The sequence below is a fragment of the Leptonychotes weddellii genome, chromosome 14, assembly GCF_054177405.1.
Source record: "Leptonychotes weddellii isolate Sample4059 chromosome 14, ASM5417740v2, whole genome shotgun sequence".
NCBI lineage: Eukaryota > Metazoa > Chordata > Mammalia > Carnivora > Phocidae > Leptonychotes > Leptonychotes weddellii.
The window spans coordinates 269,207-295,485 of NC_138382.1; the positions used below are offsets into that span (position 1 = coordinate 269,207).

General features: G+C 38.9%; 1 protein-coding gene across 3 annotated transcripts in view; it reads left to right on the forward strand.

Annotated features, from left to right (window-relative positions):
* CENPP (centromere protein P) overlaps nucleotides 1-26,279 on the forward strand; it is a 192,386-nt gene that overhangs the window by 1,164 nt on the left and 164,943 nt on the right. For all 3 annotated transcript variants that reach the window (XM_081802699.1, XM_081802698.1, XM_081802700.1), the window contains exons 2-4: nucleotides 4,700-4,881; nucleotides 7,337-7,425; nucleotides 20,913-21,001. In XM_081802699.1, the coding sequence (XP_081658825.1) occupies nucleotides 4,700-4,881; nucleotides 7,337-7,425; nucleotides 20,913-21,001 (360 nt within the window). The remainder of the gene's footprint in view (nucleotides 1-4,699; nucleotides 4,882-7,336; nucleotides 7,426-20,912; nucleotides 21,002-26,279) is intronic.

Consider the following 26,279-nt stretch of genomic DNA (forward strand, 5'->3'; position numbering starts at 1 on the left):
CGCATCGGGCTCCCTGCTCCGCGGGAGGCCTGCTTCTCCCTCTCCCACTCCCCCTGCTTGTGTTCCCTCTCTCGCTGTGTCTCTCTCTGTCAAATACATAAAATCTTTAAAAAAAAGAATACTAGATTTTGCAATTGCCCCTGTATTATGTCGAGATCTTTACTTCTTCATATGGTGTCAAGTTAGTCTAGTGTGCTTTTATCTTAAGGACTCTCTTGAATATTTCTTGTATGATAGGTCTAGTGGTAACAAAATCCCTTGGTTTTTATTTATTTGGAAATGTCTGAATTTCTTCCTCACTTTTTAAGGACACTTTTGCCAGATACAAGCATAACTCAGAAATATTGTGAGTTCAGTTCCAGACCCCCGCAATAAAGCAAGTTCGCAATAAAACTAGTCAAGTGAATTTTTTGGTTTCCTAGTACATACAAAACTTATGTTTACACTCTACTAAAGTCTTAAGTGTGCTATGTCATTATGTCTAAACAAAAAATGTTCATACCTTAATTAAAAAATACTTCTTTGCTAAAAATGGTCACCATCATCTGGGCTTTTAGTGAATCCTATTCACTAATCATACATCACCATAACAAATGTAATAATAATGAAAAAGTTTGAGATATTGTGAGAATTACCAAAATGTGGTACAGAGACACAAAGTGAGCAAATACTGTTGGAAAAGATGGCACCAATAGACTTGTTCAACACAGGATTGCCACAAACCTTCAGGAAAAATGCAATATTTGGGAAGCACTATAAAGCACAATAAGATGGGGTATACATAGGATTGTTGGTTCAGTTTTTGTGTGGGGTTTTTGGTTTTTGTTTTGTTTAGCACTTTGACTATATAGGCCCACTGTGTTCTGGTGCCCAAAATTTCTGATGGGAAATCTCATATCTTATTGAGGAACCCTTGTATGTGATGGTTTGCTTTTCTCTTGATGCTTTCAGGTTCATCTTTATGATTGGCTTTTGAAAATTTGATTACATCTTGGCGTGAGTCTCTTTGAGTTCATTCTGGAGTTTGTTGAATGTCTTGTATTTTCATATTAATGTCATTCATAAAATTTTTCACTCATTATTTCTTCAGATGTTCAGTCTACCTCTTTCTGTCTTCTGGGACTCCCATGATGTGTATCTTGGTCCTTTTGATGGTGTCCCTCAGATCCTTTATGTTTTGTTCCTCTCTTCAGTCTTTTTCCTTTCTAGACCTCAGCCTCAATAATGTCTGTTGTCTTGTCATCAGAATCACTGATTCCTCTGCCTGTTCACATCTGCCTTTGGGTCCCTCTAGTGAATTTTTCTGAAATGAAAAATTATTGTGCCTTTTGGCTACAGAATTCCTTTTTGGTTTCTTTTTAGAATTTTTTTTTAAGATTTCATTTATTTATTTGACAGAGAGAGACACAGCGAGAGAGGGAACACAAGCAGGGGGAGTGGGAGAGGGAGAAGCAGGCTTCCTCGTGGAGCAGAGAGCCCGATGCAGGGCTCGATCCCAGAACCCTGGGATCATGACCTGAGCCGAAGGCAGACGCTTAACAACTGAGCCACCCAGGCGCACCTCTTTTTAGGATTTTTTATCTCTTTATTGAAGTTTCCATTTGGTTCACTCATCATTTTCTTAATTTCCTTCATATCTTCTATTTCTTCATATTTCTTCTATTTCTTTGAGCAACTTGAGGACTGTTGTCTTAAAGTTAGTTGTCTAATATAGCTAATACATATATAACCCTGGAAGTTGTAAGCCTTCAGCAGACTCCACAGGTTTACAAAAGTTTTATCAGCTAGATTTGCCAGTGCAATTATTGTTTAGGTGGGGAAGCAGATTCCTGGTGCTTCCTACTCTACCAGCTTCCCAGAATCCTAAATCATTGACTTTTAAAATCAGGTCTTTTTAGGGGTGCCTGGGTGGCTCAGTCGTTCAGCGTGTGCCTGCAGCTCAGGTCATGATCCCAGGGTCCTGGGATTGTGCCCCGCATCAGGCTTCCTGCTCAGTGGGAAGCCTGCTTCTCCCTCTCCCACTCCCCCTGCTTGTGTTCCCTCTCTCACTGTGTATCTCTCTGTCAAATAAATAAATAAAATCTTAAAAATAAATAAAATCAGGTCTTTTGTAAATTTGTCTTAAAAAACTTTCTTGTGAAACTCTTAATTTTGACCAAGAAAAATTATGCCAAGATGAATTAACAAGCAATAAACAAAACTACAAAGCCAATAAAATGTATAACTCCAAATCATTGAAACTCATGTCATTAATTGAAATGGACTAACAATATTTTGCTCAAAGTAAATCACTAATATAAAAATATACAGTTTGTCTCTTTTTGGTGTATGATAAAATATACATAAAATTTATTGTTTTAGCCTTTTTTAAGTATGCAGTTCAGTTGTATTAAGTACTGTCATATTGTCATGCATCTGTCACCACTGTCCATCTCTAGAACTTTTTCATCATCCCAAAGTGAAACTCTCTGTACCCATTAAACAATAACCCCCCATTCTCTCCTTTCTCAGCTGCAGGTTCTTTTTTGGATTCTGCATTATCTATCTTTCAATGTGATGCTTTAGTTCTTTTATCAGTTTGCTCTGATGGAAACACCTTAGAGTTTTCATTCATAGTTTTCTGTGATACTTGGTATTTGCTTGTCAGGAATTTATCATTTATATATGAAGATTGTTTCTTGCTTTCATTAGTGTTCTCAGCTTGAAGTAATTTTTTTTTTTAAAAAGATTTATTCAGAGAGACAGTGCATGTGCAAGTGGGGGTTGGGGAGAGAGGGAGAGAGAGAATCCCAAGCAGACTCCTTGCTCAGCACAGAGCCTGATGCACAGCTCGATCTCAGCTGAGATCGACCCTGAGATCACGACCTGAGCCGAAATCAAGAGTCAGATGCTTAACTGAGCCACCCAGACGTCTCTTAAAGTAATTTAAAAAAATCACTTAATGAGAGCAAATACAAATAGCATGTGGTAGTCTCTCAGATGATATAGAATATACTTAAATATTTTCAATTAACATTAAAACAAAAAATTTTTAAAAAGATTTTGTTTATTTATTTGACAGAGAGAGCAAGCACAAGCAAGAGGAGCAGCAGAGGGAGAGGGAGAAGCAGGCTCCCCACCGAGCAGGGAGCCTGATGTGGGGCTCAGTCCCAGGACCCTGGGATCATGACCTGAGCCGAAGGCAGATGCTTACTCAACTGAGCCACCCAGGCACCCCAACATTAAAACAAAATTCAAAAAATTTTGTACAGACTTTACACAAGTATTAGATCTCCAGTGTAAACAATACAGAGCTAGGTTATTTCCTGTAGACCTCATCATAAGAGCATAGGCAAATGTAGTAGAATTAAGAATAGAAAGGGAGGGATAGCTCTGACAGAGCAGAAAGTATGGCAGCAAATCCAGATGTGAAGGGATTAACAGAGCCAAGGGTGACTCCAATGATAGGAGCCTGAGCTATCAAGGGACAGATTTTATCACTAACAGAAGTAGGGAAATATGGTAGAACAGCAATTTGGATTAAAAACCATTTGTTGGGTTAGCAAGCTAAATCTATGCAGGAAGCAGAGATATATGATTAGAGGTATGATTTAGGAGTTACTGACATAGAGTTGAGATTGATGACTGAGTTTTCCTCTAGAATGAGAGAATGCATATTTAGGTCAGCAGGAGCAAGAGTGTTAGGGTTTCTTCTGTAGATGATTGCAAGAAGCAGGAACAGTGAAGGACCCAAGATGTAAGATGAGAATCATGATAATCATGCCCTGGAATCCAAGGAAGGCAGGTATTAAGATGGCAGAAGCCAGCAGCGTAGAATGGAGCAGAGCATGAGGGAAATAAAGGATGACCAAAAAAAAGTTCAATAACATGCAATGTATTCATTCGCTGAAAGTTTACTCTTTTTCAAGGAAATTGAGTTTTTGTTTTCAATGAAGAATGTCTGATTATAGTGTTTTTAAAGGAGATTATGCTATTTCTTAATCCTTTGGAATTTTACTCCCTGTATTAGATTTCCTGCGACTCTTACTATTAAATGCTCTGTGATAACTTTACTTGTTTTAGAGGTTAGAGTTAAGGATTGTCTGGGTGGCTCAGTCGGTTGAGCGTCTGACTTTTGATTTTGGTTCAGGTCTTGATCTCAGGGTCTTGAGTTCAAGCCCCATGTTGAGCTCCACACTGGGCATGGAGCCTACTTAAAAAAATAACTTGAAATGACTTGGGATATCAGACATTTAGTTTGGAATATTTTAAAGATTCCACCTTAAAAAGACATTTTATTTTTTTAATTAGTTAACTTATTTATTGATGTAGTGTTCCATGATTCATTGTTTGCCTATAACACCCAGTGCTCCATTCAGTATGTGCCCTCTTTAATACCCGTCACCAGGCTAACGCATCCCTCCACCCCCCTCTCCAAAAGACACTTTAGTGTTGCATCATACTCTTGTTGTAATTTATTGTACAATTGTTTGTAATAGGTAGAAATATAATAGTATAATTTAGTTAGCTTTGTGTTCATTTGAGATTAAAAATTACAATGTTAGTAGCCACTCTGGTTTTGAGAACAATCAGGCAGTTTTCATGGGAAGAAAGTAAGAAAGACAAAATGGAAATGGTTTAAGAAATTTGTAGTTATTAGATAAAACACTTGTTAGTGATTTCTTCATTGGAGTAATTATTTGTTATATTTGCTTTTTAGAAAATCACTTCGAGAAATGTATCAATCAGATTCTGAAGGATGGGCCTCTTCAAAAGATCTGAGAAGTCATCTTGGACATTTAGAATCAGAACTTCTTTTTCTAAGCACACTTACTGGCATCAGTGTAAGAAATTACTCCATGAAGACAGAGGACCTTACAAACACTGAGAAGAAAGAAAAGAGTAAGCATTAATTTTAATTTAGAAGTGATGTTGAAGCTTTCCTTATTATGCATAAGAAATTGGTTGTCATGGCATTGAATTAAAATTCTACAAGGTAGGGGCACCTGGGCTGCTCAGTTGGTTAAGTGTTCGACTCTTGATTTCACCTCAGGTCATGATCTCAGGGTTGTGGGATCGAGGCCTGTGTTGGGCTCCACACTCACTGGGGTGTCTGTTCAGGATTCTCTCTCTCCCCCTCTGCTCTGCCCCCCCATGGGTTCTCTCTCTCTAAAAATAAATCTTAAAAAATAAAATTCTATAATGTAACTATATGACAACTATATGACTATGTGGTTGTGGTAAACTTGTTTTGTCAGGTACCTTGAACATCACAGTGTGCATAATACTCTTTTAAAGCTGTCTGAGGTAGGTATTAAGGAAGACACAGACTTTGCCATTAAGTATCTTAATACAAGTAACAGACACAAGTGATTGAAAGAACAACAGCACCCTTGATTTGTAAATCTTAGGAGTTGTTCACTACTGACCTGAAAGCTGCCTCATCTACAGTGTTCTACTCCTACCAGACATGGCCTGTGCCAAGATAAATGTTTCAGGTGCTGGACCATTTTCAAGAGGAAGGTTTCTGGTCCCAGTGACTTAAGTTTTATTGCCAAGGGTCTGTGATGTGATAACTTATAAAGGGAAGCTATCAGCTGTGCATTGGAATTTGGGAACTTTGGACAAGAGTATCATCCCTTAAAGAAGGAATCACTTTTGGGATGCCAGGGTGGCTCAGTTGGTTAAGCATCTGCTTTCGGCTAAGGTCGTGATCCCGGGGTTCTGGGATTGAGCCCCACGTCAGGCTCCTTGCTCGGTGGGGAGCCTGCTTCTCCTTCTGCCCCCTCCCCCCCACACTTGTACTCACTCTCTCTCAAATATATAAAATCTTAAAAAAAAAAAAAAAAAGAAAAGAAAAAGAAAAAGGAGTCACTTTTGGAATTGCTTCCTGACTTTTCCACTGACAACCCTCATGACTGGCATGATAGTGAGTTGATCCTCAGAGGGTCTTGGGTAGTTCATCTCAGTGGAAGTCTGAAATACAAACAGAAATGGGTGACAGACTTTAGGCACTTCAGATACTTGAAAGGAAGAGATGGAATACAGAGAGGATGGGAGAGTGAGCTTAGGCCAGTTTTAACTCTGCTAGTGCAGAAATCTTAGTCTTCCCACTTTGAGTCTTCCTAAGTTGACCTCATCTGCAGAAGTACTTGGTGCTGCCTATTCAGAATGTGCTTTTTTTATCTTTTAAAGATTTTACTTGTTGATCAGAGCGAGCACGCACGAGCAGGGGGAGGGGCAGAGGGAGAAAGAGAAGCAGACTTCCTGCTCAGCAGGGAGCCTGATGTGGGGCTTGATCTCATGACTCTGGGATCATGACCTGAGCCGTAGGCAGACGCTTCACTGACTGAGTCACCCAGCTGCCCCTCAGAATGCTTTTGAATGGGCTTAATACTGAGCTTCCCCCATTGCTGGCTTAGGTTTTAATTTTCCTGGGTCTGCCAGATTAGTTCTTTTTCTGTGTAATATCTAGCTCATCCATCTTATTTCCACCTTCCAAACGAAGTTACTCTCCTTTTTCTTCTTTTATCCTTGTAAAGTTGTGCTCTTTTAAAAAATACCTTTGATAGCAAAATCAATAGTGGTTATCTCTTGGGCAGGTAGTATATAGCCTTGAGAAGGGCATGAGAGAACTTTATAGTGTATTTTAAAATTTCTATATTTTTATCTCAGTTGTAGTTACATGGGAAACATGTTAAAAAATATTGTATACTTAAGAATATGGCATTTTATGCATTGAAGTATAAAATTTTGAAAGATAACAGAAGTAAATAGGTGGATTCAATTTAATGTTTTTAACTAGAGTCAGATAATGTTGGAAGAAAACTCCGTCGAACATTTATGATTCAAACTTGTGTAGGATTATAGTACCTCCTTCCTTTCCTTTCCTTTTTCCTTTCCCCTTTCCTTTCCTCCTCCTTTCTTTCTTTCTTTCTTTTTTGGAGAGAGAACTCAAATGGGGAGAGGGGCAAAGGGGGAGGGAGAGAGAATCTTAAGCAGGCTCTGTGCTCAGGGCAGAGCCCAGTGCAGGGCTCGATCTCATGACCCTGAGATCATGACCCGATCTGAAATCAAGAGTTGGACGCTTAACCAACTGAGCCACCCAGGCACCCTATACTAGCATGTCTTACTATAATCTTTAGTATAATTAAGAAATAGAAAGTATAAGTTACCTTTAATCCAACTTTGCAGAGGTAAATCAATTTGTTGCACATTCTTCTAGATATTTGTAATGTAAATACTAACATAAACTCTCCCACATATACCCACATGTATTATAAATGTTCACGCAAAGTTAAATAATAGGTATCTGAAGGAAACTTATTTGCAGTAAAATATTTTTTCTGATTTACAGGTATAATGAAAGTTCTACAGAGACACAGATTATCAGGAAATTGCCACATGATTACATTTCAACTTGAATTTCAGATTCTGGAAATCCAGGTAAATGGAGTGTGTTGTGGTAACGGAGGTTCTACTGTGATTAAGCAGTTTCCACCCCCCAGCCTTCAGCAGTGGCTGAGCTGAGGAAGCCAGGGTCCTCTTGTAGTACGCTTGTACAAAGTGATACCATTTTTACAGTATAACCATCCTGGCAACTGCATGTGAGAGGGTTATTGCTGAGGATCTAGGTGCTTTACTGGAAGGCAGATAGCAAGTTCATCCTCGTCTCTCAGAGCAAGCCCCGAGGTCATGGGAAGAGTCCTGGATGCCCTCAGTGGTCTGCTGATATGCCAGCCATGTATTATTTATGCTTAACAAATTTTCCTAAAATTTAATGGCTTAAAACAACAACAAAATGTTTATCTCACCCATTTTCTGTGGATCAGGGATTTGGGAGCAGCTGAATTTGCTGTTCTTGTTCAGGGCCTTTCATGAGATTGTGGTCATTTGGAACCACAGCCATCTGAAGACTGTTCAGGGCTGGCGGCTTAGACTCCAAGGTGGGTTGTGGTTACTCCAGCAAGTTACACTGGACTGCTAAGACACAATGCAGGAGGAAGATACTTCTGGCTAAGACTTTGCATAAAATCAGGAAGCAGACAGAATGATAATGTGCAGCATATGGCTAGGGTTGGGCAGAACAAGGTCAGAAATCTTCAAAGTTTGGCTCCAAGAAGAGTGGGATCCAGGCATAATTTCAAGAATTGACTTGGCCTAGACACAAACTTTGATAGCAGAAAACAGTTTAACCAGTTGGTTTTGTGAACTGGGCCTATGAGAAGTATGTGTAAAGGAGACTCACAGGGAAGGGCGGGCAGGCTATCTTGGCCACAACTTATCGGATAACCAAAGCAGATGTAGACCAGTTGTCATAACCCAAGTCCTATGGACATGATGCTTGCTTATATTTATAGTCATGTACCAGAATTCCTGATCCTTGTCCTCAACCACAAAAACAGCCCTAAGTTTTCCCATTTTGTATAGAACAAGGATTGATGTTAGATAATCAGGACCCTGCCTCCTTAAGGTGTCAGATGGCCACCCCAACTAGTCAAGAGTGCCTGCTTCCAGGTATCTGAGCTAGAGGTTTTGTTTCTCGAGAACTCTTTGCAGTCCATATCCATGGTTGCTGTCACTGGCCCTGGCAGACTGAGAAGGGCTATGGGATGTCTAGGCCCCTCATCTGATGACAGAGCTCCCAGGTTGCTCCCACCTCAGAGTATTCCCCCTTCGACACTGTTGAGATGACTAAGAGCATTCGGAGTGTATCATTGCCAAGGCTGATTGAGCAGGATCTGACACAGGGCATGGGTGATGAGTGGCCTTAGGGGAGGTAAACATTTCCAGGTTGTCGCCAGGCCTTGGGACTGTGCAGGGTCACAAGGTGAAATTATTGTTCTGCATGACCTCAAAGATCATCTGCCGAAGACTAAAAAAGAATGTGGATACAAATGGATTGGTCTCACTTGGGATAGTCTGTGTCAGGACCCATGCTTCTCTTTTGGGTGGCTCAGGAACTCCTGGATGTTGTCCCATTACAAAAGGTGGCATAGTCATTCCAACTGAATTTTTTCTCTTTGGGGCTAATGTGATCTTAAATTCAGAGTGGTGATACACCACATACATACCTGCGTCCTGGCCTCCATTAATAGTCCAGGCCTATAGTGCATGTGAGGTTGGTGGAGTCAGGCCCAAGGTCCATCTCCACGTCTGAGAACATTTGTAGTAGCCCAGGAAACTGCTCAGGAGCATCCTAGTAGCCTTGGGGTTCTATATGCTATTTCTGCTATTGGTGCTTATCTTTTACACGGTCATTTCAGGGGTTATCTGGAGAGTAGCTAGACTGTTGGCAAAGCTAGGCTCATCCTTGGGAGGCTTATCCATAAGTCCAACTGAAAAGAGGTTAGTCCTTTGAAGTTGAGCTGAACCAACTGCTCAGTGGAGCTGTACATTCCAGAATGGGTTGTCCCCAGAGATTGATTGGCCTGTTCATTAGGGGGACTGTGGCCTAAGAGATAAAACAGACTGTAGTTTTTTAACTTCATTTTGTTTAAGTTGCATATTTTGGTCAACTTAAGCCTCTGAAGGCAAACACCAGTGGTAGTTTGATTCCATTATGAATCAGATCGAGGATGACAGCACAGTTTGGGGATATGTTTTATACCATGATATGCTTCTGAAGAATGGCTGCCGCCTTACCCGAGGCGTTGTCTGCATGAACTGGCACTGGGCGGCTCCCTAGTGGTTTGGCGTGCTGGTCCCGTGTTGGCTGTGTGAGGCAGTACAGACAGGACCGAAGCCACGTGGGCCTTGCCGCAGTGGCCGTGTTCCCTGCCCTCTACTGCGCAGTGGGGGCACCAGCCCAGAGCGAATGTTGTTATCAGTAGTATATTGAGCTTAATATTATGATCCCATGCCACCAAAGCAGGATTGAAAATTTTGTGACCATTTAGGAATGGCTTAAAGGTATGCTATTATCTCACATGCTGAATAAGTGAGAATTAGTTGAGCTGCATATGACAGAAAACTTAAAGGTAGATCGAAGTATTAGAAGTACTAGAAGTTTCTCTATTGCTTAAACAAAATTTTGTTTTTGTTTGTTTTTGCTTAAAATTGCAAGGTAAGTTTTCAAGAGCTAGTATGGTGACCTTATGAATATCAGGCTCTGCCGTTACCCATGTGACTTCCAAATCCTGGTGTGATGATCAGTTGAGCACTTCAGGCATCGGGAAGGGGGAATGGGCAATCAAGGGCTTAGCTTTTCTCTTGAAGGATACTTTCTACAAGTTGTAACAACCATCATTTCACCTACATTCTATTGGCCAATAACGTCCTGCAAGGGAGGCTGGCAATTCAGTCTTCATTATGCATGGCCATGAGACCAGTGAAAAATTGGTGCAAGAAAGAAGTACATGTATTGAGAACTACCAGTAGTTCCTGTCTCATATGCTTTGGGGGATGCAGGGGAAAAAAATCTAAGGAGAGGAACAGTTGATATTCTTTGATAGACAAAGAACACAGTAACTGTTGAATCTCTAAAGACATGTAAGTTGTTATTTTTCACATTTCAAAATAGTAGGAATCTTTGAACTGCTCAGTTTTACTTAATTTGCTGCAGACTGTCCCTGGGAGAGTTAAGAACACTTGGTTTTTCTCTGTGACTTTCCAAATTTATGATTTTTCTTGAGCACCAGACTGCTCAGTAAGATGTTGCAAACAATCAACTCTCAAATAAGGAAGATTTTTAGGAATGTCATACGTGGGACTCATGGGCTTTCTTGGAGAAGCAGTAAACAAGGGACTGTCTATATTTCTTTGTTCCTTAGAATTCAAATGTAATGAGCTGATGAGAATTTCTAAAAAAGTTATTTAATGGTAAATCCTCACATATTCTAGGCTTTACTTGTGTAAATATGCCTTAAGAGTAGTAGAATTGCTAGGTCATAGGAGATGTACATGTAAATTCTGATAGTACCAGATTGCCTTCTAAAATGGTTTTGCCATTTTACATGTTGAGCAGATTTTTATAGTCGCTCACTAATAGAAAAAGAAGGTGAAGATACAACAAGCTTCTGTGTTCTTGAACATTTTTTAAAAATGGAATTTCCACTAGAGGGAGATGTTTAACCACCAGATAATTAAAAAGTAACCTAAATAATAAAACTATCTTCCTTAATACTGTTATAATAAAATCATAGTAATACAGTGTGAGAACCGTAAGTGACCATATAGACTATTAAGCTCAACCCCCTTATTTTAAAGGGAAATAACATCAGGAGAGTTTGAATGATTGTCCATGTTGGCACAGCTGTTACTCTCAGAGGTGGTTAGAATATTCAGTTCTGCTCTCCAGCTTTACTGTCTGGTGTTGTAAGAACATCAGAATTAACATGTGTCAGTATTCATACTCCATGCAGTATAAATAAATCAGATCAGTGTCGCTTTGTAGGGAAAATGGCTAAGAATGTTTTCATAACTACTCTTCCTGAAACCCAGTAAAACAAAGTGATTCCAGAGTAAGGAAATTTTTAATTAATATCTGGTCTTGGCACTTACTCAACTACTGGGATCTGTTAAAAATAGGGGTGCCTGTGTGGCTCAGTCAGTTGAGCATCCAACTCTTCATTTTGGCTCAGGTCATGATCTCAGAGTTATGGGATCAGGCCCCATGTCAGTTTCCTTGTCTGTTTGTCCCTCTCCCTCTGCCATTCCCCCCAGGTATGCTCTCACGCTCTCCCTCTCTAAAATAAGTAAATCTTAAAAAGAAAAAAAAAATGGGGCACCTGGGTGGCTCAATCTAAGCATCTGCCTTCGGCTCAGGTCATAATCCCAGGGTCCCAGGATTAAGCCCCACATCGGGCTCCCTGCTCAGCGGGGAGACTGCTTCTCCCTGACCTCTCTCTCTCTCTTGCTCACTCTCTCAAATAAAGTCTTTTAAAAACAAATAAATAAAATAAAAATAAAATAGGGTCCTTGAATATCACAACGACTTGAGAGACAATTAAGAGCTAGGGCAGAACAGAGGAATTATATTCCAAACTAAAGAAGAAGATAAAACCTTAGAAAAAACCTTGATGAAATGGAGATAATAATTTACGTGAAAGGAGATCAAAGTCATGGTCATAACGATGCTCACTGGACTTGGGAGAAGAATGGATAAACACAGTGAGAACTTCAAAAAATAAATAGGGGGTAAAAGAGCATTTGAAACAGAAGTGACAATTGAGTACAAAAACTGCACTGAAAAATACAGTAGGGGGTTCCCATAGCAGACCAAAATACATGAAAGGATCAGTGAACTTGAATACAGGGCAGAGGAACAGACCCAATCAGAGAAGCAAAAAGAAATAAGAATGAAGAAAGGAAAGATAACTTAAGGGACTTATGGGACAGGATCAAGTCAACTGACCCTTGGCATTATAGGAATCTCAAAAGAAAGAAAGAGAAAGGGACAGAAAATTTATGTGAAGAATCCAGGAATCCCAGAGAGTTCCAAAAGAGACCAAGACACATTATAATTAAAGGGTCAAAAGTTAAAAAACAAGGAAGGAATCTTAAAAGCAACAAGAGAAAAGCAATTTGTTAAATACAAGGGAACCCCCCATTAGACTTTTAGCAGATTTTGCAACTGAAATGTTTCAGGCCAGAAAGGAGTAGCACAAAGTGCTGAAAGAACAATTTCCAACCACGAATACTCTCTCTGACAAAGTTATTCAGAATTTAAGGAGAGATAAAAGTTTTCCTGACAAGCAAAACCTAGAGTTGACCAACACTAAACTGACCTCAATAAGAAATGTTAAAGGGACTTCATTAAGCTGAAAAGAAAGGACCCTTATTACTGCATGGAAATATGAAAGTATAAATCTGGTGAAGGTAAATATATAGTAAAAGTAGTAGATTAATCACTTATGAAGCTAGTGTGAAAGTTAAAAAACCAAAAGTAGTAAAAATATGTAATTAGTTGAAGGATACTCATGATAAAAAGATGTAAAATTACATGGAAGGAGAGTAAAAATGCAGAGCTTTATTATGTGTTCAAACTTAAGTTGCTACCAGCTTGATAGACTGTTATAAATGCAAGTTACGTGTAAGTAATCACAAACTAGAAACCTGTAGTAGATACACAAAGGATAATGGGAAAGGGATCTAAGTATACCACAAAAGAAAGTCAGAAGAGAGTAAGAGAAGGAGAAAGGAACATAGAAACTACAGAGCAGCCAGAAAATAACAAAATGACAATAAGTACGTATCTATTAACAATTACTTTAAATGTAAAGTGACTAAATTCTCTAATCAAAAGATGTAGAGTGGCTGAATGGATTAAAAAACAAGACCCAGGGCGCCTGGGTGGCTCTGTCATTAAGCGTCTGCCTTCGGCTCAGGTCATGATCCCAGGGTGTTGGGATCGAGCCCCACGTCGGGCTCCCTGCTCCCTCTGCCTGCCGCTCCCTCTGCTTGTGCTCTCTCTCTCTCTCTTTCTCTCTCAAATAAAATCTTCTAAAAAAATATTTGCACCCAAAACAGGAGCACCTAAAAAATAGCAAATGTTAACAGAGCTAACGTGAGAAATGGACAGCAGTACAGTAACAGTAGGGCCCTAATACCCCACTTACATCAATGGATAGATCATCCAGACAGAAAATCAGTGAGGAAATGTGGGCTTTAAATGACAGGTTAGACCAGATGGACTTAACATATACATACAGAACATTCCATTCACAAACAACAGAATACATTCTCAAATGCACACGAAACATTCTCTAGGATAGATTGTATGTTCTGTCATAAAACAAGTCTTGACAGTTTAAGAAGATTAATAGCAAGCATCTTTTCTGACCACAATTGCAAGAACAAAACTGGATACTTCAAAGATGTGTGGAGATTAAACAACATGTTACTTAGAAAATGAACAGGTTAACGAAGAAATTAAATGAGAAATAATAAAATATCTTGAGACAAGGGGAAATAAAAATACAATTTAATTAAAGTTATGGAATACAGCAAGAGCAACTTAAGAGGGAAGTTCATAGCTATAAATTTGTACTTAAAGAAACAAGAAAAATTTCAAACAACCTAACACCTCAATGAATTAGAAAATAAGAACAAATGGAGCCCAAAGTTGGAATGAAATAACAAAGCTCAGAGCAGAAATAATTGAAATAGAGTCTAAAAAGGCAGTAGAAAAGACAAATGAAACCAAGAGCAGGTTCTTTGAAAGATAAACAAAAATAGGCAAACCTTTAGCTAGACTCACTAAGAAAAAAGAGAGGGAACTCAAAATCAGAAGTGAAAGAAGAGTGTACAGCTGATATCACAAAAATAGAAAGGATAATAAGAGAATAATACAATTATATTTATGCCAACAAATTGGACAACTTAGTAGAAATGGATCAAATCCTATAAACCTACAACCTTCCAAGACTGAACCAAGAAGAAATAATCTAAAGAGACTGATTGCTAGTAAGAAGATTAAATCCGTAATTGAAAACCTTCCAACAAACAAAAGTCCAGGACCAGACAGCTTTACTGGTGAATTTTACCAAACATTCAAAGAAGAATTAATATCAATCTTTCTGTAATACTTAACAAAAAAATAGAAGAGGGAAGGCTCATAAATTCATTTTAGGAGGCCTTCATTACCCTGATATCAAAACCAGACAAGGACCACAAGAAAAGAAAATTACATGCCAATATCCTCAATGAACATAGATGCAGAAACCCTCAACAAAATATTAGCAAACTGAATTCAACAATACATTGAGGATCATACATCTTGAATAAGTGGGATTAATTCTAGAGGTGCAAAGATGGTTTAACAATTGCAACAATCACTGCAATCTACCAGATTAACAAAATGAAGGATAAAAATCATGTGATCATCTCAATAGATGCAGAAAAGGCATCTGACAAAATTGAACATCTCTTTTTATATAAACTCCCAAGAAAGTAGATATAGAGGGAGCATGTATGAGAAACCCACATCATACTCAGCGGTGAAGAGATGAAAGCTTTTCCTTTTAAGATCAGGAACAGGACAGGGATGCTTACCCTTGCCACTTTTATTCAATATAGTATTGGAAGTCCTAGCCAGAGCAATTAGGGAAGAAACCGAAATAAAAGTAACTCACATTGGAAAGGAAGAAGTAAAACTGTCACTATTTGGAGATGACATTGTATTCTATATAGAAATCCCTAAAGAATCCACCAAGAAATTATTAGAACTAATAAGTGAGTTCAGTAAAGTTGCAAGATACAATATCAATATATAAAAATCTGTTATGTTTCTATACACTAATAATGAACTATAAGGAAGAGAAATTACAAAAACAATTGCATCAAAAAGAATGAAATACCTAGAGATACACATAACCAAGGAGGTCAAAGACCTGTACACTGAAAACTATGAGACACTGATGAGAGAAATTGAAGAAGGCACAAATAAATAGAAAGATATTCTGTACTCATGGATTGGAAGAATTAATATTTTTTAAATGTCCAAGGTATTGAAAGGAGTCTACAGATTCAGGTCTAATCCCAATCAAAAATCTAATGGCAGTTTTCACAGAAATAGAAAATGTAATTCTAAAATGGGTATGGAACCACAGAAGACTCCTAATAGCCAATGGAATCTTGGAAAAGAACAAATCTGGAGGCATCATGCTTCCTGACTTCAAGTTGTGTTACAAAGCTATAGTAATCAGAAAAGTATGGTATTGGCATAAAAAGATTAATGGAATAGAATTGAGAACCCAGAAATAAACCCACACATATGTGGTAAATTAATTTATGACAGTCAAAAATATACAATGGGGAAAGGACTGTTCACTAAATGGTGTTCAGAAACCTGGCTAGCCACATGCAAAAGAATGAAATTGGAACACTGCCTTACAACATACACAAATATTAACCCAAAATGGATTAAAGGCTTGAATGTAAGACCAGAAACCATAAATATCCTAGGAGAAAGCATAGATGGTAAGCTCCGTGGCATATCCTGGTGCTGATTTTTTTTTTGTTTGATACCAAAAGCAAAACAACAAAAGCAAAAATCAACAAGTAGGACATCAAACTAAAAAATTTCTCTACAGCAAAATAAATCAACAGAATGAAAATTCAACCTATGAAATGGGAGAAAATATTTCCAAGTCATGTATCTGATGGGGTTGATATCCAAAGTATATAAAGAATTCCTATAACTCAATTGCAGAATAACCAATTTGATTTAAAAATGGGTAGAGGATCTGAATAGACATTTTTTCAAAGAAGACATGTAGATGGCCAAAGAGGTACGTGAAAACACGAAAAAATCAGGGAGTGGAAATAAATACCACAATGAAATAATCACCTCACACCTGTTAGGATGGTGATTATCAAAAAGACAAGAAATAACAAGTATTGGCCAGGATGGAAAGGGAATTCTTTTGTACTGTTGGTGGAAATATAAATTCATGCAGTCAGTATAGAAAAGAGTATGGAGGTTCCTTCAGAAATTAAAAATAGGGCGCCTGGGTGGCTCAGATGGTTAAGCATCTGCCTTCAGCTCAGGTCATGATCCCAGGGTCCTGGGATCGAGTCCCGCATCCGGCTCCCTGCTCCTTGGGAGCCTGCTTCTCCCTCTGCCCCCCCCCTCTCTGTCTCTCATGAATAAATAAATAAAATCTTTAAAAAAAAAATTTAAAATAGAACTACCACGTGATCCAGCAGTTCCACTTCTGGGTATTCATCTGAAGGAAACAAAAACACTAAAAAAGATATCTGTGCCCTCATGTTCATTACATCATTATTTACAATAGCCAACATATGGAATCAACCCAAGTATCCATACATAGATGAATGGATAAGAAAATGTTGTGATGTATGTATTGGAATATTATTCATCTAATAAAAAAGATTGAGGAGTGCCTGGGTGGCTCAGGCGGTTAAACGTCTGCCTTCTGCTCAGGTCATGATCCCAGGGGATCAAGCCCCAAGGCAGGCTCCCCACCGGGGATCCTGCTTTTCCCTCTCCTCTGCCCCTCTCCCCAGCTTGTGCGGGCTTGCTCTCTCTCTCTCAAATAAAGAAATACATCTTTAAAAGAATAAAATCTTGCCATTTGTGATAACATAAATGGACTTTAAGATTATTTTGCTAAGTGAAATAAGTTAGAAAAAGACAAATACTATATGATCTCACTTATGTAGAATCTAAAAAAGCCAAAAATATAAAAAATGACAAAGCTCAAAGATAAAGAGATCACATTCATGGTTGCCAGAGGCAGGGTGCTGGAGATGTGTGCAAAATTGGTGAAGGGAGTGAGAAGGTAGAAAATTTTAGTTTTAAATTAGTCATGGGGATTTAATGTACAGCATGGCAACTATAGTTAATACTTAAACTATTTCAAAGTTGCTAGGTGGTTAAATCTTAAAGGTTTTCATTTAACAAAAAATTTGTGGGGTGCCTTGCTTCTCACTCAGTGGAGCATGAGACTCTTGATCTTGGGGTTTTAAGTTCAAGCCCCATGTTGGGTGTTGAGATTACTTAAAATCTTTAAAAAAATTTGTAAGTATGTATTGTGATGAATGTTAACTAGATTTATTGTGAACATTTTGCAATATATACAAATATTGAGTCATTATGTTTTATACCTAAAAATAATATGTCCTATATCAATTATACATCAGTAAAAAATAATATAATTCCATATCATAGGCTCCAAAGAAAATGTACCTGATATGATGACATTCAAACCCAAATGAAAGAAAACATTGAAGTGTGATGCTGTGTACTTTATTAACAGTATATAAATTTTGCAAAGTTAATAGGACCTTTTCCTGAATGTACCCAAAATTCTTTTTTTTTTTTTTTTTTTTAAAGGTTTTATTCATTTATTGAGAGAAAGAGAGGAGCATCAGGGAGGGGCAGAGGGAGAGGGCGAAGCAGACTCCTCACTGAGCGGGAAGCCCAACAACATGGGGCTTGATCCCCGGACGCTGGGATCATGACCTGAGCCGAAGGCAGACGCTCAACCTGCTGAGCCACCCAGGCACCCCTGTACCCACAATTCTTAAATTTTAGAGAAGAATGAGAACTATAGACTTAAGTTAAATGGACCTTGATAGAAAGTAATGTGTTGCTGAGACTGAGGCAGGGGCTTTGAAGTCAGGCTCTTTGTAAGATCCCTCCCCTCATCTACCAACTGTGAAGGATAGACCTGGTTAGCCCTATAACAAGCTGTTGAGAGATGGGAAACTGTGTTGAAGTCAGCTTTCCATGGCTGAACAGAATCTACAAACTGCCAAAAACAAAAGAGGGGCCTATAAATCATAGGCTTTATGGTGATAGGATTAGTTGCCTTTCCTGGTGGGCAAAAGGTCAAAATCGAACACACCCACACATCCTCAAACAAAAGACAAGATGTGCCTCTGAGATTTTTTTTTTTGGTAACAGGTCAATTGAGATATAATTCACCTATCAAATAATTCATCCATTTAAGGTATATATTCAGTAAATTAAGTATATTCAAAATTGTACAACCATCAACACATCAATTTTAGAACATTTTTATCACCACCAAAGGAAGCCCCTTTTTTTAAGATATTATTTGAGAGAGAGAGCGCGTGTGCATGCACACATGAGCCGGGGTGGGGGGGGGGGCAGAGGGAGAGGGAGAAGCAGACTCCCCACTGAGCAGGGACCTGACACAGGGCTCCATTCCAGGACCCTGAGATCATGACCTGAGCCAAAGGCGGATGCTTAACAGACGGAGCCACCCAGGTGCCCGGGAAACCCTTTATTTTCTATTACCCCTCAGTCCCTCTCCTTCTGCCCATACCTATGCAACAGCTAATCTATTTTTTTTCTCTATGGGTTTGTGTATTTTGTTCAGTTTGTTTAAATGGAATCTTCTAATATGTAATCTTTTTGACTGGCTTCTTTCACTTAAGGTCATGTTTTCAGGTTCGTTCGTGTAGTAGGTATCATTACTTCATTCTTTTCCTTTTTTGATTAACATTTCATTGTGTAGATATATCACATTTTGTTATTCATTTATTAGTTGATGGGCATTTGGGCTGTTTTCACCTTTTGGCTATTATTAGTGTTGATATAAACATTCATGTGTAAGTTTATAAGTAGGCATATGTTTTCATTTTTCTTGGGTGTGTATCTAAGAATAGAATTACTGGGTCAAATGGAATGACCAGCTGATGACTAATGATCTTAGGCATTATTTCAGATGCTTTCTGCCCCTTTGTACATCTTTGAAAAGATGTCTATTGAGATCTTTTGCCCAGTTTTTAAGTGCCTTTGGAATTTATATTTTTTATTAGATATGGTGGTAGATGCCCACAAACAGCCAGCCTACTTAAACTGTAGCTGCTCCTAACAATTCCCACTGTATCATCAGGCAGCTGAAAAGTAAACAAAGATTATAAACCCTCAATATCCATTTCTCTAGCCGCTCAAAATACAGAGACAAGTCAGACAGTGCCCAGACAAATGAGAAATGTCAGGAAGTATTCACTCACTTTGTTCTTAGGAAATATTGAAAATTGCTAGATCTACTCCTGTGCTCCAGACGAGAGCACAAATGTGGTCCCAGTTGTTTTCATCTTCAGTTAGGATTTATGCAAACATACTGTCATGAAACGAATTAATAAGAAAGTGGAGATAAGTTCACTTTGAAAGAATTAATCTGGGAAATACAGGAGCACACTCTATAAAACCTGCTCTGGCTATCAGATGAAAACTTTTAAAGAAAATTGAGTGGGAGGAAGGAGAGCTGAGAGAAAGAAACTGATTATTGTGCTGATAATACATTGGAAGTAACCAGGAGGTGAATATGGAGGACAGTCTTGAGAAAAATCACCTGCAAGAGCAAGTGAAAAGAATAATCTAGAAGACCATGAAGAGTCAATATATGATTTCTGCAAAAACAAGAACAGAAACAAGTGAAAAAGAAATGATAGGCAACTATGAGGAAAATTTACTAGACTAAAGGGGAAAACCTGAATTTACAGATCAAAATATTTAAGTTTATTTCACAATCCCCATTATTGAATATGGAGTTGTTTCTGGGTTTTGTAATAGGCAGCCAGTCTTTGTCCTCATATTTTGCTATTTTAGGATCAACTCTTGAAGTCAAGCTGCTGGTACAGGGAATATGCATATTTTAAAGTATGCATTGTCAAAGTGATTTTATAGGTAAAAATGTTATCTCATTGGTTTAATTTATATTTGTCTTTTTCCTAGTGAGATTGAGTATTTTTTTCCATGTAAATTTTTACATTTGAGTTTTTAATTCATGTCTTTTACTTTTTTCAGTTTTCATTTCCCCTTGTCATGTTCATGGTACAAAATCTTTGTCAGTTTATTTTTTCTCTTTTAGCTAAAAAGTCATTTTTTTATATAAATGAGTTTTTATGTGATTATATTTGCTTATTTTTTCTATTGTTTGCTTAGAAAGTTCTTTACTCAGTAATCAGTTAAATGCCAGAAATAAAAAACATGACATTAGAGGTGAAGAATTCCTTCAAAGGGCTCACTGTCAGGCTGGACTTCAGCTAAGGAAAGAATCTATGAACTCAAAGATAGGGTAATAGAAATTATCCAAACTGAAATGCAAAAAAAAAAAGGGGGGGGGTTAAAAGAAAGAGAACAAAGCATCCAAACCCTGAGACAATATACCAAACGCCCTAATATATGTGCAGTTAGCACTGCAGAAGAATAGAAAACAGGGCAGAAGTATTTGCCCTGTTTCCTGCTAATATTTTATGATCTTAGTATTTACATTTAAGTAAGTAATTCATTTGGAGTTCATTTTGGTTTTTGGTATGGAGTGAAGATCTGATTTTATTCTTTTAACAAATAACCAATATTTTCAGTGCCTTTTCTAGATTACCTTTTCCTATTGCTTGGTGGTATTTCATCTTGCATATTTTAATACAATTTTGTCTTTATATTTTATTTAAATGTTTACTGTGATCTGATAAACTTTTTTTTATTTTAGAATAAGGAGAGTTTATCTTCTGTTATTACTGACCTCAACATAATAATGGAGCCCACTGAATATTCAGAATTAAGTGAATTTGTGTCTAGGTAAGATTTTGTAAATTTTTATTTTGTTAGGGATTGTTTTCACTCTACATTTTTAAGTTTACCCTTTTTTTGGTAAGTAAATATCAAAATATCTCTGAAAGTGTAACATTATTATGGTTTATGTTCATATTCATATATATGTGGCTTATATATTAAGTCTATATTCTCTATATCATTTTTTCGTCCAATGAAAATGTATTACACATTAACTATGTGCTAGACATTAAAATGTGACAAAGAACAGATATAATCTTTGATACTCAAGGAGTTTCTAGCCTATTGGTGAAGTCGTAAGTTAAATAATGGTAGAAATAAATCTAAAATTGTGGCTGTGCTCAGTGCTGCAGAGAAGAGTTACATAATGCTATTAAAGCATACATCAAGAACCTGACTTTCATGGAGAACATGGAATCATTTCCTGAAAATTGAGCCAACATCTGAAAAATGTGTAGGTGTGAACTAACAAAAGAGGTCCTTGACAGAGTAGTTGTGCGTAGGCACTCTGCAAGGAGGGAACGTGCTGTCTGTGAGCAACTGACAGGAGGAGAGAGTGACTGGAGCAGGGCATAAGCTGGGGTGTGTGCTCTGACATGAGGCCCGCCAAGTATGTTGAGGTCCACGCTGTGTGGAGATCAGTCATAGTCCTGAGACCAATGTAAAGCTATTGAAGCAGAGCCTAAGGAAGGCAGAAGTGTGAGATCCTGGATGCTTCAGGGAGGAGACTAAAGTGGGACAATAGTAGATACAGCAAGGTCCGTGATTAGCCTATGAAAATAGTTCACGCAACAGAAATTTGTAGTTTGAACTATAATAATTAGCCGAGGTAGAGAGCTGGTTGGATTTGGATTTGGGGGATATTTAGGAAGCACAGTTGTTGGCTGAATGGGAGGTCAGGAGCCATTGACAGGGGATCACTCCTTGAGTATGTGATTGCATTTGTTGAGATAGGGAAAGTTGAAAGATAATCATGGCAAGTGAGCTTGTGACTTCAGGTTGGACATGGTGAGTGCCTGTGAAACCCTGAAGTAAAAATATGAAGTAGGCAGCTCAGAAGAGGTGTAGGTAGGAGGGGGAGCCCCCGATGTTTCTGCCAGTGGGTAAAAGTTAAGGCCTTGAGCTTGGGGAATGAAATTCCCTATGGAGAGAATAGAGAGAAATAGGGGACTAACAGTGGACCCTGTGGAATTATAACTGTGCTGTGGGGTGGAGATAGGGTGTTGCAGAGGAACGGGATGGGGGACAACTGTGTGAGAGGTGGCAGGAAAACCAGGAATGTGGTGTTGACCACTGACAGCTGGAGTGACAGCTTTTCTTCCACATCCGATCTCTTCTGGATTGCATAGGTCATGACAAGAAGTCTGCTGTAATTGTTAATTTTGTTTTTGGGCTGTCTTCAAACCTTTCTCTTAATGCTGTTTTTCCACAGTTTGTGTTATTTCTAGGGTGTGTTAGTGTGAAAATTCCCAAACACATCTTTTCAAATACTTCTGCCCTGTTTTCTATTCTTCTGCAGTGCTAACTGCACATATATTAGGGCGTTTGGTATATTGTCTCAGGGTTTGGATGCTTTGTTCTCTTTCTTTTAACCCCCCCTTTTTATTTTTGCATTTCAGTTTGGATAATTTCTATTACCCTATCTTTGAGTTCATAGATTCTTTCCTTAGCTGAAGTCCAGCCTGACAGTGAGCCCTTTGAAGGAATTCTTCACCTCTAATGTCATGTTTTTTATTTCTAGCATTTTCATTTGATTCTTAATCTCTCTCTCTCTCTACTGAAATTCCCTGTTTGTTTAAGCATTTGTACAACTTTTCCACGAGATCTTTTAACATACTAATCACAGCTACTTTTTTCTTTAGTGTTTCATTTTGGAGGTTTTCATATAAATGTGAAAATAATAGTATAATTAACCTGCAGCTGTACACCTTCAACAATTATCAATATCTTGCCAATCTTATTTCATCTCTTGTTACACATATTTTTAAAGTTTTAATTTTGAAATAATTATAGATTCTCAGTGAGTTGTAAAAAAACCAATATACAAGGAGATTCTACATACCCTTCATCTAGCCTCTGACAGTTGTAACATCTTGCATCAGTAAAATATACTCTTTCTTTTTTTTTAAACATTGTATTGACTTATTTATTTGAGAGAGAGAAAGAGCACATGTGAGCACAGAGGGAGAGGCAGATGCCCCGCTGAGCAGAGAGCGGGACGTGGGACTCAATCCCAGGACACTGAGATCATGACCTGAGCCAAAGGCAGATGCTTAACCATCTGAGCCACCCAGGCACCCCAGTAAAACTGACATTAGTAGAACCCACAGAGCTTTTTCAGATTTTACCAGTTTTACAAGCACTTGTGTGTGTGTTGTATGCAATTTTATTACCTCTGTAGCTTCGTGAAAACACCACTACATTCAAGATACAAGACTGTCATACATCTTTTTTTTTTTTTTAAGATTTTATTTATTCATTCAAGACACACAGAGAGAGAGCACGAGCAAGGGGAGAGGCAGAGGGAGAAGCAGACTCCCCGCCGAGCCAGGAGCTGGACATGGGGCTCGATCCCAGGACCCTGGGATCACGACCTGAGCCGAAGGCAGATGCTTAACCATCTGAGCCACCCAGGCGCCCCCTCATATAGTACAAAGTCATATATCTTTGTACTAGCTCCTTTTTCCCCTCATTTTTAAAATTGTGGTAAAATATATATAACGTAAAACTCACCTTAACCATTTTTAAGCATACAGTTCAGTACTATTAAATACATTCAGAATGTATTTAACTGTGTACACCAAGATCTATCTTCATAACCCTTTCATCTTGTAAAACTGAAACTCTATATGCATCAGTCACTTCCCATCTTCCCCTCCACTCAGCCCCTGGCACCCTCCATTCTTATTTCTGTCTCTGTGACTTTTATTTTTATTTATTTTTTTTAAAAGGTTTTATTTATTTATTAAAGAAGAGTACATGAGCAAGAGAGAGCATGAGCAGGGCAGAGGGAGAGGGAGAAGCAGACTCCCCGCTGAGCAGGGAGCCCAACGTGGGGCTTGATCCCAGGACCCTGAGATCATGACCTGAGCCAAAGGCAGATGCTTAACCGACTGAGCCACCCAGGCGCCCCTCTCTGTGACTTTTAATCATGGTTATTTTAATGTTCCTGTCTGATAGTGCCAACATCTGAGTCATCTTTGAACCCAATTCTGCTGATTCTGGGGTCTTTTTTCCTGAATTTTTGTGTGTCATCTTTTTTTTTTTTTTTAAACAAATGATGGATATTATCTGTGGAAAATCGGTAGAGACTCAAGCAAATAGTGTTTATGCTGAGAAGTGGGCATATTTCTTTTAGCATGCTATTAGGGTGGGATTGATTCAAGGTCGTCAGCAGTTGAGCTGTGTTTCAGATTTTTATTGTTTTCCTTATATTCAGGCTTCACATCACCACAGGTTTCAAATTCTTCCAGCTGTGGATTCAAATTCAAGTTTAGCTCTTCCTTATGCTTAGAATGGGGTTTTGGGACCTGGAGGGTTCTCCTCAGTGTCCCCAGTCCACCCAGCTCTCTGCCTTTCTGAGGGGACCCTTTCTCCATGTGCTTGACACTCCCCAGTAGCAGTTGCACATGTTTGTTACTTGGTGCCCTGCTTGTGGGAATAACGGAAGTTCTGTATTTTCATGGTCCATCCTCAGTATTGGGCAGTCCTATGTACCTGCACTTCAGGGCTTGGGCTCCCCAGTACAGCCAAAGCCAGCTTGGATCTGGGGTTGGTCTTGGGCAGGAGAGCATTCGTTGTTCTTCCCTTCAGGGGTAGCAGGTGAATGCTTGGTAGTAGAGTAGGATCCTGGGCCCGGTGGGTTTCCTGCCTCTCTCCTGGAACAGGCGGTTTTTGCCACTGCCCCTCTTCCTGAAGCAGTGGATCTTTGTCTTGGTAACAGGAGTGTTTCTGTCCCTCCACCAAAGTCAACTTCTGCTCTTCCCGTGGAAGCAAGGGATTTTTTTTCTTCCATTGCTTGTTGCCTCTTTTTCCAGCGGCTCGGGGGTTTTGGTTCCCATCAGAGACGAGTTCTGGCTTCATTCTGTTCCCCAGCGGTGGCTGATCACCTCCTCATGCCTGTGCCACTGAAGGACCCTGGTTTTTCTGGTGGTGTCCCTTTGTGTCTGGGGTTCCTGTCTGTTCCAAAAGCACACTCTATCCACATTTGTCCCTGACAATATGTTGAAATTTTAGCTGGTTTCTTGTTACCTACTTATATGGGGGCTGCTTTCCTCCCCTAAGTCTACCCAAGAGTGAACAGTTTGTGTTACGCCTTTCCTTTGAGGGAGGAAAATCTTATTTACTTGGTTGCCTTGTGACTTTGGGTCTCTAATGGACTCAAGAAAGGTTATGATTTTATAGATTATTCAAATTTGCTTGATGTTAGGTGCAGATGGTCTTCTCTGCGGCTTTTTACATCCTAAGTAGAAGCAGAGCTCTTTCCTGACTTTTTTTTTTCCCCCCTAATTCTCATTCCAGAATTTGGGACACACTGTCTATTCATCTTCTGCATCTGTTTTACCCTTTTTCTCTTCTTTTAAAGATTTTTTTTTATTCATTTATTTGAGAGAGAGAGCGAGAGAACTAGCAGGGGGGAGGAGCAGAGGCAGAGAGAGAAGCAGACTCCCTGCTGAGCGTGGAGCCTGACATGGGGCTCCATCCCAGGACGCTGGGATCACGACCTGAGTTGAAGGCAGATGCTTAACCAACTGAGCCACCCAGGCCCCCCTGTTTTACCGTTTCTTTATACTTTCTGTTTCTTTGTATCTTTGTTCTTATTCATGATTATTCTTCAGATCTGTATTTTAGTTCAGTAATTATTTCTTTATGTTCTGACTAATCTGCTTATAAACCCCCATCCATTGAATTTTCAATTTCCTTGACAGTACTTGTCATTTGTAAAAGTTTTTTTTTTTTTTTTAATATTTTATTTATTTGACAGAGAGAGACACAGCGAGAGAGGGAACACAAGCAGGGGGAGTGGGAGAGGGAGAAGCAGGCTTCCCGCCGAGCAGGGAGCCCGATGTGGGGCTCGATCCCAGGACCCTGGGATCATGACCTGAGCCGAAGGCAGACACTTAACGACTGAGCCACCCAGGCGCCCCCATTTGTAAAAGTTTTATGTGTCTTTTAAAATTTTCCTGTCTTTAAAAAAATGTTTTTTTCCTGTCTTTTTAAAAATTAAGACTCTTGGGGCGCCTGGGTGGCTCAGTCGTTAAGCGTCTGCCTTCGGCTCAGGTCA